Raw genomic sequence first — 13,700 nt, forward strand, 5'->3', positions numbered from 1 at the left:
TGTTGGAACAGGAAGGGTCCATCCCCAAACTGTTCCCACAAAGTTGGGAGCATGAAATTGTCCACAATGTCTTGGTATGCTGACTCCTTAAGAGTTTCCTTCACTGGAACTAAGGGGCCAACCCAACCCCACACCATAATCCCCCCTCCACCAAATGATTGGGACCAGTGCACAAAGCAAAGTCCATAAAGACATGGATGAGCAAGTTTGGGGTGGAGGAACCTGACTGGCCTGCACAGAGTCCTGACCTCCACCCAATAGAACACCTTTGGGGTGAATTAAAGATTAGATTGCAAGCCAGATCTTCTTGTCCAACATCAGTGCCTGACCTCACAAATGCGCTTCTGGAAGAATGGTCAAACATTCCCACAGACACACTCCTAAACCTTGTGGACAGTCTTCCCAGAAGAGTTGAAGCTGTTATAGCTGCAAAGGGTGGGCCAACTCAATACTGAACCCTACGGACTAAGACTGGGATGATATTATAATTCATGTGCGTGTAAAGGCTGGCGTCCCAATACTTTTGACAATCTAGTGTATTATCACTGCTCTGGAGGCCCACCATCCAATCATATTGCTTCCTTTCAGTACCTTTGATTGGTGCAGTGAGAGGCGGGAAGGTTTTGTGCTGCGTCTTCATGTGTGGTTGGCATTGAGACAGAATTCAATGTTCTATTTTCATTGTTTATACAGTGTGATCCCGACATGCTCCATGGCGCTGTACATCAGTGATGGGGGGGGGGGTCATATTGATAGTCCGGTTTCCTCTGAATTCTGAGATTCGCTCCAGATCACAGGGAAGTCAAATGCAGAGAAAGAGTCTGGAGAGAGAGAGAAATACAGACAATAAACCAGCAAATAATTCCTTTTCAATTATAACCAATAAAATAAAAATCTGCATCCGCCTCCAGATTCCCTCGGTTGGAAATGGAGGATTGTTGCAGCTTTTAGCCTAGAGTCACAAAATACTACAATGCGATGCGATGCGACTTTGATCTGTGTCCTGTGTGAGGTGCGAATCTGCCTTGCGTTTTGAGGTGGACAGGTGAAAATTTACGGGAAGTTCAGGAGGCAGACAGTGACCAATTATCAGAGATGTGAACTTTGTGCTGAGAATTTCCTGCAAATTCATTGGAAGCCTATGAAGAGAAGATTCGCACTGCACCATATGAATTTGCATCGAACGCACAGGACCCTTTTTGTTCCTCGCAAGGTATAGATGTGAACCAGAGCCATGGAATAACTATGCTTTTTACATGACCTGCGAATCTGTGTTTCTAAACGCATCGAACCCGCTATAAAATTTGCATTAGGATGGAGAAAACTTTTAGTAACATTTTTGCCGAAACCCCCCCAAAAAAACAGCACCCAGGAGGATGAAAACAAACATGGGGGGTGGAAATATTTTGTCTCAGTAATGTATAAAATCTATGCCGTTAGGCACTCTGTGACACTCGGGTAGTGACTGTTGTCTTTTTCCTGATGGTTTCCCACTGACTGTTCTGTGTGCAAAGGGACTTTTTATTACCCAGCATCCCACGCTGCGCCAGCTCCTCCTCTATGGCCAGTAGACGGTTATACTTGGCTGTCCTCTCTCCTCGGAGAAGACCTCCCAACTTGATGAACTGTGCACCAATCGCCACGCTCTGCAGAGAGAAGAGAATCACACTTGAAGGGACCATGTACACTTTAATCGTTTTTTTTTTTAGAAAACAAGCAAGATTAAATAAAAACAAAGAGATCATATAATGGAGCAGCGACCAATCCTCTTCTGCTCCCAGCACACAAAGGGGAAACATACAACACAGGGCTAGGTAGGACCATAGCACCTTGATCAGCACCGCCATGGGGACCTCCAACGTGGGAGGACTGGAGTTTAGGGAAGACATCAACTTTTTATATACTACTCAAGCTTTCTAGTAATATAAACGCAGGAGGTTGTGTTGTGTTGCACCATCCGGTTAACCCCTTGATGAAGCAACTATACATACGAAAGATCATGGACTTCTTGGGAATCTAGTCTTGCTGTAAACTTAAAGGGGAGGTTCACCCTAAAAAACACTTTCTCTTATTACACTGGCCCCCCACATTACAATACGATTATGCCTGTTATGTTTTTTTGATGCTGTACATACCTTCGTACAGCTATTCACCCGTGGCTTCGGGGTTGCGAGTCCCGCGGGAGTGGGCGTTCCTCACATGCTGGTGATTGACGTTTTGACAAAAAAACCAGCTCCCCCCCCCGTCGCGTAAGCTGCGTCACGACTGGCGAAAGGAGCCGAACGGCGATTCGGCGCTATACTGCGCATCGCCGTTCGGCTCCTTTCGCCAATCGTGACGCGGCTTACGCGACGGAGGGGAGCTGTTTTTTTGTCAAAACGTCAATCACCAGCATGTGAGGAACGCCCACTCCCGCGGGACTCGCAACCCCGAAGCCACGGGTACGAAGGTATGTACAGCATAAAAAAAAAACATAACAGGCATAATCGTATTGTAATTTGGGGGGCCAGTGTAATTAGAGAAATTGTTTTTTTATAGGGTGAACCTCCCCTTTAACCCTGATGAAACCGTATTAGTGGCAATAATGCTCCTTACCAGGGGTCAAGTCCTGGGGAAAAAAGTGTGGGAACTCCCACCCAAAAAAAATAATAGCTCATTTGCATAATTACTAAACCGCAGGTTTTTTTTTTTTTTTCGATCCACTGTACCTTAGTAATCCTTTATGTTACTGCCCACTTCCTGTATATGGATTCATCGGGTAGTGTGCGGGTATTCCGTCATTTCCTCGATGCCGCAATGTCTCCTGGGAGCTTTTGTCATTGTTCCCAGGAGAAATTGCGGAGGTTTGCCGCGAGTTATCGTGGGATTTAGAAAGAAGCACGTTTTTTCTAAATCCTGCGATAACTCGCGATAGACCTCCGCAATGTCTCCTGGGAACAATGACAAAAGCTCCCAGGAGACATTGCGGCATCGAGGAAGTGACGGAATACCCGCACACTACCTGATGAATCCATATACAGGAAGCGGCCAGTAACATAAAGGATTACTAAGGTTCGCCTGCCCCCGACAGTGTCTCGAGCTGGGCATCGCCTCTTAGTGAAGGATTGGCTCGGGCGGTTCGGCTGCTCTTGTCCTGCAAAGGGAACTGAGTTCCTGCTGTGAAAAAAGTGCAGGAACTCCATTCCCACAGGACTTGAGCCCTGCTCCTTACCCAAATGATGCGATAATTAAGGCACTTGCAACTATCACCATTGTAACCATGCCATATGAGGGATCAAATTCCATAAAATATGCCTAGAATAGGCTGGGTTACAAAAAAGGAGCTACATACACGCAATGCCAGGTTTGGCTGAGAACAGTGAAGGGAAAAGAAGGAAACGGGATAGGAAGAAGGTCCACTTAAAGGGGTTGTAAAGGTTCCTTTTTTTCACCTTAAAGTGGATGTAAACCCAACATTTTTATTTATTCATTTTTGATGTCACAATGTAGAGTATAAGATTTCCTATCATCTGTGCCCAGTCTTGCCACACAGAGTTAATCCAGCTCTGAGCAATCCTCTTTTATTGTTAAGTGAAAATTAACAGACTTCCAGATAAAAACCTGTCTAAATAAAAAGTCCTTTCCTCTCTCCTTGCTTTGAGTGACAGGTTATTTACATATCTAGCTTGGACATGTTTATCATATGTTATGGTAATCATAATATGAGGTGATCCACAGTATAAAAAGTGAGAAATCCACCCCTCCCCCACATAACACATCCTGGTAATATACAATGAACTGTTGATCACCTCATATTATGATTAACATAACATATGATAAACATGTCCAAGCTAGATATGTAAATAACCTATCACTCAAAGCAAGGAGAGAGGAAAGGACTTTTAATTCAGACAGGTTTTTATCTGGAAGTCTGTTAATATACACCTCTACAGCCAGAACAGAGAACTGTGTCCACCTCTGTGCGTCTCTACAGCCTTTGGATAAAACATAAATAGACGTGAGAGAGACACATACCCCATACATCCCGTGTATAACACGCAGACATGAGAGAGCTGCATACACCTCTGCATTGTATACAGCCCATGTATAACACACAGACACGAGAGTTGGTGTACTGTCTCCAGGGAAAAACCCAGTGGAGTTGGCATGACACAGACAGATGGGACTCATGCCATGGCAGTCAACTCCTCTTGCCAGAAATGTTCTGATCGTTGAGGGTGATGAGGAAAATGACCAGTTTATGAAATGTTCTGCTTGTCTGCCTGGAGAGCAGAACATTTGTAAAGCTCAGGACCAGCCACATTCTAGGGCACTTAAGATGCAAGATGATTTTCTCTCTGCTCAGAAATCCCCCTACACAGTGAGTTCCCCCCTACAGATACTCTGTATAGAACCATACCAGATCTGCCACGCTGCTCCCCGAACACTCTTCATGTGGACACCCTAGAACAATCACCCGTTTCTCTTCTGTAAAAACAAAAAGGAGCCATTAAAAATTGTACAGTTCATGGTCAGGAGCAAAAAAAAGGGGGGTGCTTTGTGAACTTTATTAGGCAGTAAGAGATGAGGACATTGAGGGCTACATGTATGAGATGGAGACATATGGGGGGGGGGGGTACTTGAGTATGAGGTGGGGACAGCAGAGGCCTTGAGTAGGAGACAGAGGACACCAAGGGCCTTGAGCATGAGACAGAGGACACCAAGGGCCTTGAGCAGGAGATAGAGGACACCAAGGGCCTTGAGCAGGAGATAGAGGACACCAAGGGCCTTGAGCAGGAGACAGAGGACACCAAGGGCCTTGAGCAGGAGACAGAGGACACCAAGGGCCTTGAGCAGGAGACAGAGGACACCAAGGGCCTTGAGCAGGAGACAGAGGACACCAAGGGCCTTGAGCAGGAGACAGAGGACACCAAGGGCCTTGAGTAGGAGACAGAGGACACCAAGGGCCTTGAGTAGGAGATAGAGGACACCAAGGGCCTTGAGCATGAGATAGAGGACACCAAGGGCCTTGAGCATTAGACAGAGGACACCAAGGGCCTTGAGCAGGAGATAGAGGACACCAAGGGCCTTGAGCATGAGACAGAGGACACCAAGGGCCTTGAGCAGGAGATAGAGGACACCAAGGGCCTTGAGTAGGAGATGGAGGACACCAAGGGCCTTGAGCATGCAGATACTGGAGGGGCCTTGAGTAAGAGATGGGGACAGCAGGGGCCTCGAGTAAGAGATGGGGACAGCAGGGGCTAGTTGTATGACTTGGGACAGGGAGGGCTCAGGTATGAGACTAGGCCTTGTATATGAAGTACTATTTTTCCTATTTTCGGACTGAACTTCACATGTATGTCATTTATTATAAAATATAAAGCTGTGACATGTTTAAAGCAGAACTCCAGGCAAATAGAAATTTCCACTTTCTACCCCTAAATTTGACTTAAAACGTTATTTTACATACTGCCAGCATGACTGTGTGGTGTGTATTTGTAAATAGGTGCAAGGCATCCACACAGAGATTAGGAGAAACCCAGATAACCATCCTAAGGACCATGGTTCTGATGCCTGGACTGTACATTAATTGCATGGACCATATCTGTGAGTGCCTTACTGACACTAGCCTGTGCTCTTGCTATGGGTGAAGTATTTTCCCATTCAGAGAAGAAATATAGAAAATACTTTTTTTCTGTGTGGTTTGAGGAAGAAGTGTTTATACAGCACACATGGCTATCAGTGTGGCAATGATCATTAGTAGTCTACAGAGAAAAAGGACACGTGCCACAAGAACTGCAGACCGTGTACAGCAGGGGTAGGCAACATGGGGCAGCTGTTGCAGAACTACAAGTCCCATCATGCCTCGGTGTAATTGTAACTGCCAGCCTTGCAATATCTCATGTAGTTCCACAACAGCTGGCGGGGCCCCTGGTGTACAGTGTGCCCCCCATCCCCACTTGGGTGTATATTATGGTGGGGGTATGTACGGCTGATCAGAAATATAGAAATATACACCGATGACAAAATAAATGGAGCAAAAGAGCCTCTGCAGACTGACAACTGTCCATGCTCTATCATTCACCACTGAATGCCTTGCACTGTCTGAAGGATAAAGTTAAGAAAATAAATAACGTTCTGCGCTATGGACTAGATTAATAATAACTGCTGCCTCCAAGTAAAGCCAGCCACCAGCAGGTAGGTGGCAAACTGCATAAAATAAAACATTGGGGGTAAGTGGAATTGGCGCTGCTAGTGTAACGTATAATCCAGTGTATATACCAAAAAACTTGAAAATAATCAGCACCGAGAAATCAGTAAAATGCTATGTGCACATACAAGAATCCATAATAACAAACTGCATACAATCAAAGCACTATATTGTAACAATTATGCATCAATTAATACAACCAATGCATACTATAAACGTATATTGGATTTCAAAAAATAACTCCAATGATATTGACAAACATAAGTTGTAGCTGTGGTAATTCAGCAATGTACATGCAATTATCTCTGTGGATTGCAGTTTCTTCTGGTTATCTCTTACCAGACTGGACATATCATTTACTCTTCTCCCAACATAAGAATTCACTGCCTTTATAAAATTGTTACCAAATAGGTGACCCTTCTTTGCCCCCAACTGACTGATACCTAAATCTCTTCTGAAGCCCTGTCCACATATATTTGTAGCATAAGGCGAAGGATGCGACAAAGGTTACGGCACTGTTAAAAGCATGATAAATATGGCTGGCATGAAGTATATCAAACTGGCGCGAGGGTTAAAATTTGCATTTTTGTCCTGAGTTTTGGTCAGTGGCAATGTCTCCAATCCAATGATTTTCTTATTCCCTAAGTCAGTGATGGGGAACATTGGCACCCCAGATGTTTTGGAACTACATTTCCCATGATGCTCAGCTACACTGCAGAGTGCATGAGCATTATAGGAAAAGTAGTTCCAAAACATCTGGGGTGCCAAGGTTCACTATCCTAGGTTATCCATCTGAACATTCCTTTGCACCCGTCTTGAAAACAGTGTGAGGTCACCCTTGTCTGCTGGAAACTATCCCTGGGGTCATATGACTATCCTAAAAATGTACACATGGGGGTAGATTCAAGAAGCACTTGCGCCCGCGCAACCATAGGTTGCGCGGCGCAAGTGCTTACTTGCTCCGGTGTAACGAGTGCTCCTGATTCAGGAACCTCGTTACACCGAATGCAGCCTAGGATATGACAGACATAAGCCTCCTTATGCCTTCATATCTCAGGCTGCATTCTTGCGTTGGCCGCTAGGGGGCGCGGCCATTGTGATCAGCGTATAGTATGCAAATTGCATACTACCACCGATTCACAAAAGTTGCGCGGGCCCTTCGCACGCAAGGTACGGAGTTTCCGTACGGCAACTTTAGCGCAAGGTTGCTCCTGCTAATAGCAGGGGCAACCAATGCTAAAGTATAGCTGCGCTTCCCGCTCGTGAAATTTAAATTTCAGGTCGTTTACGTAAGTGATTCGTGAATGGCGCTGGACGCCATTCACGTTCACTTAGAAGCAAATGACGTCATTTGCCGCAATGCACGTCGGGAAAGTTTCCCGACGGAGCATGCGCTGTTCGCTCGGCGCGGGAGCGCGCCTAATTTAAATGATTCCCGCCCCCGGCGGGATCATTTACATTAGGCGCCCTTACGCAGGGCTAATTAGCATAGCGCCCGCGCAATTTACGGAGCTACTGCTCCGTGAATCGCGGGCAAATCGAAATATTTGCGTGGGCGCAGAGAAAAATCTTTGCTCTTTGCCCACGCAAATATTGCACCGATCTACCTGAATCTGGGCCATGGAGTTGTATTGGAGGAGGATGAAAAACAATGCTCTGCTCATCTCTAGGGATTCAGTTACCCAACATTAAACACATTTCCACATGTTTGTTCACTTCTCACCTTCCATCAGCCGGACTTTCATCAGTAGGTCAGTAATTGTTGTGTGGTTGGTGTATTTGAGGACGGCTCCGGAAGTTCGGATGGGGTCACCACATGGCAGGCTGGGCTTGGTTCTTGATGCAACATCTGCGATTAAATAACATCTGGAGCCGACAGTTTTCCCCAGAATCTCCCACTGTGCAACATCCTAACCAAACAACACAGACACATCTGAATACTCTGTACCTTCATCAGCCAACTTCACCCACCTCCGATATTTTCCGGAGGAGTGGAGGCCACAAAGAGGGGAAACTCCATATGAGGATAACACTTGTTATAATAACGACAAGTAGGTCATCTCCAGCAAACATCCTATAGATATCTGACGGAAGTCTTCTGACAAAACATGTAGGGCGGAGTTTGTCGAGTACTGATCTCACACGCTATTGACACATATTGGGCACTAACCTTATGTATAGTATGCTGGCAATTTTACGTTACTTTTTTTTTTTTTAGTTTAAGATGATATTTGTACTATTGGAGTTCAGTTTACCAAAGTGACAGAAAACTATATTGTGTATGGAAGACTAAGTTTTACCCATGCAGCTTCACTGTGACATAAAATAATCTATGGACCGACTGGCAGGGATGACCTTCGGTGTCTAATATTACAAGCATGTAATTACCTCATTTCCTATGGTGTCTGATGAGGTAATGTTTGCACTCCAAGGTCGCTATGACGATCTATTTTGAATCTCAAGATGGTAAAGATTTAAGCCGGTCATACATGGATCGAAATTTGGCCGGTTCAGCAGGCACCGTGTGAATTTCGATCCATGTATGGGCAGGCTGATCCATCGATTAACTTGTGTACAATCAGCCTGCGAGTTTTTTCTTCATGCGATTACTGCCAACAGTATTCATTGTATTCTGCCAGCCAGGAAAGGTTTTCGCACCTCCCGCCAGCAGAATACAATGGCGCTACAGGGAAACATTCCCCCATCAACACTATTAATGGGCGATTCAAGCAAGTTCCTTACCTTCTTACCCGTGGTGGAATGGAAGAAAATCAAGTAATGTATGGCTTCCTCTAGTTGTCTCACTCCAAGAACTGCATCTTTCTGAAGATTTTAATGAGGAAGTTTTACTAAAACTGGTGCACTCAATCTGACGCAGCTGTGCATTGTAGCCAATCAGCTTCTAATTTTAGCTTGTTCAATTAACTACTTGCTGACTAGCCGCCGTAGTTATACAGCTGCAGGTTGGCTCTCCTGCGCAAAACGCTGTAGCTTGTAGACGCCATAACTGTTGTGCGAACCAAAACGCCTATTGCGATTTTTTTTTATCAAAAATATGTAGAAGAATACATAATCGGCCTACACTGATGAAGTCATTTTTAATTTTTTTGGATAGGTATTATAGCAAAAAGTAAAAAAAAATGTATTTTTTTCAAAATTGTCGCTATTTTTTTTGTTTATAGCACAAAAAATAAAAAAACGCAGAGGTGATCAAATACACCAAAAGAAAGCTCTATTTGTGGTGAAAAAAAATACGTAAATTTTGTTTGGGTACAACGTCGCACGACCGCGCAATTGTCAGTTGCAGTGCCTTATCACAAAAAATGGCCTGGTCATTAACCACTTAAGACCCCGACCATTATGCAGGTTAAGGACCTTCCCCCTTTTTGCGATTCCGCACTGTGTCGCTTTAACTGACGATTGCACGGTTGTGCGATGTGGCTCCCAAACAAAATCGGTGTCCTTTTTCTTCCCCACAAATAGAGCTTTCTTTTGGTGGTATTTGATCACCTCTGTGGTTTTTATTTTTTGCGCTATAAACAAAAGTAGAGCGACAATGTTGAAAAAAAAAAATCAATATTTTTTACTTTTTGCTGTAATAAATATCCCCAAAAAATATTGAATTTTTTTTCCTCAGTTTAGGCCGATACATATTCTTCTACATATTTTTGGTAAAAAAAAAAAAATAAGCGTTTATCGTTTGGTTTGCGCAAAAGTTATAGCGTTTACAAAATAGGGGATCGTTTTATGGCATTTTTATTAATCATTTTTTTTTTTTTTTTTTTACTAGTAATGGCGGTGATCAGTGATTTTATTTCATGACTGCGACATTATGGCGGATACATCAGACATTTTTGGGACCATTGTCATTTTCACAGCGAAAAGTGCTATAAAAATGCACGGATTACTGTGAAAATGGCAGTGAAGGTGTTAACGACTAGGGGGCGCTAAAGGGTTAAGTGTGCCCTAAGGGAGTGATTCTTACTGTAGGGGGGCGTGGCTGGACGTGTGACATCACTGATCGTCGTTCCCTATGACAGGAAACAGACGATCAGTGACAAGCCACCTCTCTCCGTTCTTCAGCTCCTGTGACCCGATCGCAGGACACCGGCAGCGATCGGGTGCGCGGGTCACGGCTGAGCACTTAAAAGGGCAACGCACCTGTACCCAGCCGTACTATTCTGCCGACGTATATCGGCGTTAGGCGGCCCTTAGGTGGTTAAGCTTTGACAATAAAACCTGGAAGCGGATTGGTTTCTATGCAGAGTTGCACCAGATTTTGCACTCTCCAACTGTGTTGAATAATCCCCACTGTAACGTTCCTTCTGGATGCTGCTTTGTATTTAGACATAACTAGTGTGAACTCCATAGCCATGACCATAGTTTTGGAAGGGGGCGTGTCACATGCTCCTATAGGTGTGGATTGCCAGGGGTTCACAGACTTTTCCCTTTATATCGTGTTTGTTACATTGGGATGTTTATCTTGTAGGTTGATATACTTAAGAATAAAATTAAAGTGGTTCTAACGACTCACTGTTTTTTTTTACCTTAATGCATTCTATGCATTGAAGTAAAAAACCTTCTGGCTGCAGCTCCACCCTCAGCGCCCTAATACTTCCCTGAGCCCCATCTCGATCCAGCAATCTGCACAAGAGCAGCGCCTTTTCCTGGTCTCTCTCCTCAATGGCTCCTGCTGCTCTCAATCACAGCCAGTAAGCCAACGAGGAGGGAGCTGGGCGGGGCCAAACAGTGCTATGTGTGTGTTAATGGTCACACAGCTTACCACTCGGCAGCAAGCCTGTTTAAGTGCCCCCATAGCTAGAGGCTTGCTTTTGGGGGCACGAGCCAGGACTGCCGTCAGGGGATCCAAAAAGAAGAGGATCAGGGCTGCTCTGTCCAAAACCATTGCACAGAGCAGGTAAGTAAAGTATGTTTGTTATTTCTTAATAAAAAGTCTTTTCATTAAAATCACTTTCAGGATTCTTCACATAAATATGTTCACATGGGACATGGGCGGGTATTGTGATGGAATGTTCCAGTCGGTCAGCATTGGTCATCTTACTGAAGGAAATGATTCTAGAGTTTGTTTTAGGAGAGGCTTACCTCCATCCTCAGAGGGTCCACCAATGCCATGACATCCGGGTGCCGACTAATGATATCCGCGTATACATCCACCATATCCTCGGGGCTCTTCCATGTGCCATTTATGATTTCATATTTGCCTTTGTTCTAAGAAGAGATGAAAAAGAGAGAAATGGGTTTTGCAGAGAATTTGTATAATAAGGACAGAGGTCAGCGACGCAAAAGCGAAGCCAAACTTAACAAAAATAAAATCTGCAAACACTTTCAATTAGGCAAAGTGATCGGCTACTTACGTAGTCCATTAATTCGTGGGCTGCGCAATTTATGGCTAAGTAGATGTCTGTTCCCAGTTCTAGGCCAAGCTGTTCGCAGGCTTCCCGCAATAAATCCAGAGGTTGATCTATGCGGTCACCTGCCAATACCAGACAGCCCTGTGCAGACACGTTCTTAGAAACCGACTGGTGGAATTAAGCCGAGAAAACAAAAAAAAAATAAAAGCTGTTAAATACAAAAGTGCATCACCTCTTCCCCCCCCACCGAGGGCCCAGCAGCATCTTGACATTTCACAAATGATGTGTTTACTTCTACGAGGTGATGGAGTACTGCTACAATGATTTCACTTATGTGGGATTGCAGCCGAGAATAGCAGAGAAAATATTAGATTGTTTGGAAAGATTCATCCAAATGTTTTATCAGTGTAGTGGCTTGCTCCTTTTGAGCTGGCGCTGCTTTAAATTTAGAGGGTAGTCTGATACCGCGTACACACGATCATTTTTCGCCATGAAAAAAAACAAAGATTTTAAAAACGTCATTTAAAATGATCGTGTGTGGGCTTCACATCGTTTTTCAGCTTCTGAAAAACGACAAAAAAAAAATTCGAACATGCTGCTTTTTTTCACGTCGTTTTTCGTGTTGTTAAAAACAACGTTTTAAACCCGCGCATGGCCAGAAGCAAGTTATGAGATGGGAGCGCTCGTTCAGGTAAAACTATCGTTCATAATGGAGTAAGCACATTCATCACGCTGTAACAGACAAAAAAGCGCGAATCGTCTTTTACTAACAAGAATTCAGCTAAAAGCAGCCCAAAGGCGAATAGAACTTCCCCTTTATAGTGCCGTCGTACATGTTGTACGTCACCGTGCTTTGTTCATAATTTTTCAAAAACGACGGTGTGTGGGCAACATCGTTTTTAATGATGAAGTTGGAAAAACGTTGTTTTTTGGACATGCTGAAAAACAATGTTTTTTTTTCATGCCGAAAAATGATCGTGTGTACGCGGCATGAGAGTTAGTTGACTCAGACTGTTATGATCTTTACAAATTTGGGCCCCTGTTCCAGCCATGGCTGTACTACTGTAAGTGACCACTATTGTTTGTCTGGGGTGCCGTTACCACCCCAGGCCAGGGGTGGCAGCAGTTAGGTCAAGGTGCTTTGGGTGTTTACCCTCGGCAGCCAATCAGTGGGAGTTGATCGTCATGCTGGGGGGGGAAGTACTTAATGGACAGACATGATTGGACCGGGGTCATTGATCGCTGGTCTGTCATCCCACCACCCCCCCTGTGTGGCCCTCCTGGCCGGGGGTGCGTGTTCCTGGCTCCGGGACCACGTTGGCCCGGAGTTGTGATTTACCCAAGTGGGCCCAGTAGTCAGACTGGGTCTACGTTTGCAGAGTGGTCCTGTGCTTTCCATCCTGGAGTGAGGAAGCCACTCGATAAAGAACCTATCTTGGAGAGCACCGAGCACGAGGCTTGTATCTTAGGAGACGCCTTGAACTTCATCGAAGGACGCACCATTATTGAAAAGCTGGATGATGATAGCCTGTCAGTCATAAGTTCTGCAAGAATCTGGAGAGATCTGGGTGCTGAATCCTGTGCTACGAGGATTTTGAACCAAAAACATCTTCACCTGTGGGAAGGTCTGTGGCAGAGACTACCATTTTCCGTGCGCCATCCCGGCTGCTAGGCTAGTGGAGAAACCTATCCGGGTGCGCAAAACCCACTCTGGCTAGAGTGGCAATGAAAGCTGTGTTACTGGAAACAGGAGTGTTTCCTGATTGAACTTATGAACCTGAACCTATTACCCTTCCACCTCTTCAACTACTTATTTTATTCTTTTACCAAGTTCAGCAAATAAATCAAAGAAAAAGAAGTGCAAAGTGTGGACATTGAACTTTTTCTCAACTGTCATCTGACGGCGAGAAAATAGAGGTAACATGACACCAAAACAAAACCATGCAGCTCCTCCGGGGTAGTGCTACACGTGGGGGCTCGCCCGGGATTGGCTGTTGCCTCTGACAACGGAATCAAGAGTTCATTTTACCATTGAGAGTCTGAATTTGTCGAGGTGTTGGACTGTGCTGGCAAAAGAAGGGGTTAAGGTCAGGTTGCTTGGCTAAGGGCGTTGGCTGCACGTGCAACAGTGTGACATG

At 44.8% G+C, this 13,700-nt stretch overlaps 1 protein-coding gene across 1 annotated transcript in view; it reads right to left on the reverse strand.

Moving 5' to 3' along the window:
- Positions 1–579: 579 nt before the first annotated feature.
- Positions 580–13,700, reverse strand: part of ENO4 (enolase 4) — a 43,983-nt gene continuing 30,862 nt past the window's right edge. The window contains exons 8-13 of the mRNA XM_040361504.1: positions 11,566–11,730; positions 11,294–11,419; positions 7,914–8,100; positions 4,400–4,467; positions 1,529–1,646; positions 580–821 (exon numbers count right to left, since the gene is read on the reverse strand). Of these exons, the coding sequence (XP_040217438.1) occupies positions 745–821; positions 1,529–1,646; positions 4,400–4,467; positions 7,914–8,100; positions 11,294–11,419; positions 11,566–11,730 (741 nt within the window). The 3' untranslated portion in view covers positions 580–744. The remainder of the gene's footprint in view (positions 822–1,528; positions 1,647–4,399; positions 4,468–7,913; positions 8,101–11,293; positions 11,420–11,565; positions 11,731–13,700) is intronic.

This window comes from Rana temporaria, chromosome 8 (assembly GCF_905171775.1).
Source record: "Rana temporaria chromosome 8, aRanTem1.1, whole genome shotgun sequence".
Taxonomy (NCBI): domain Eukaryota; kingdom Metazoa; phylum Chordata; class Amphibia; order Anura; family Ranidae; genus Rana; species Rana temporaria.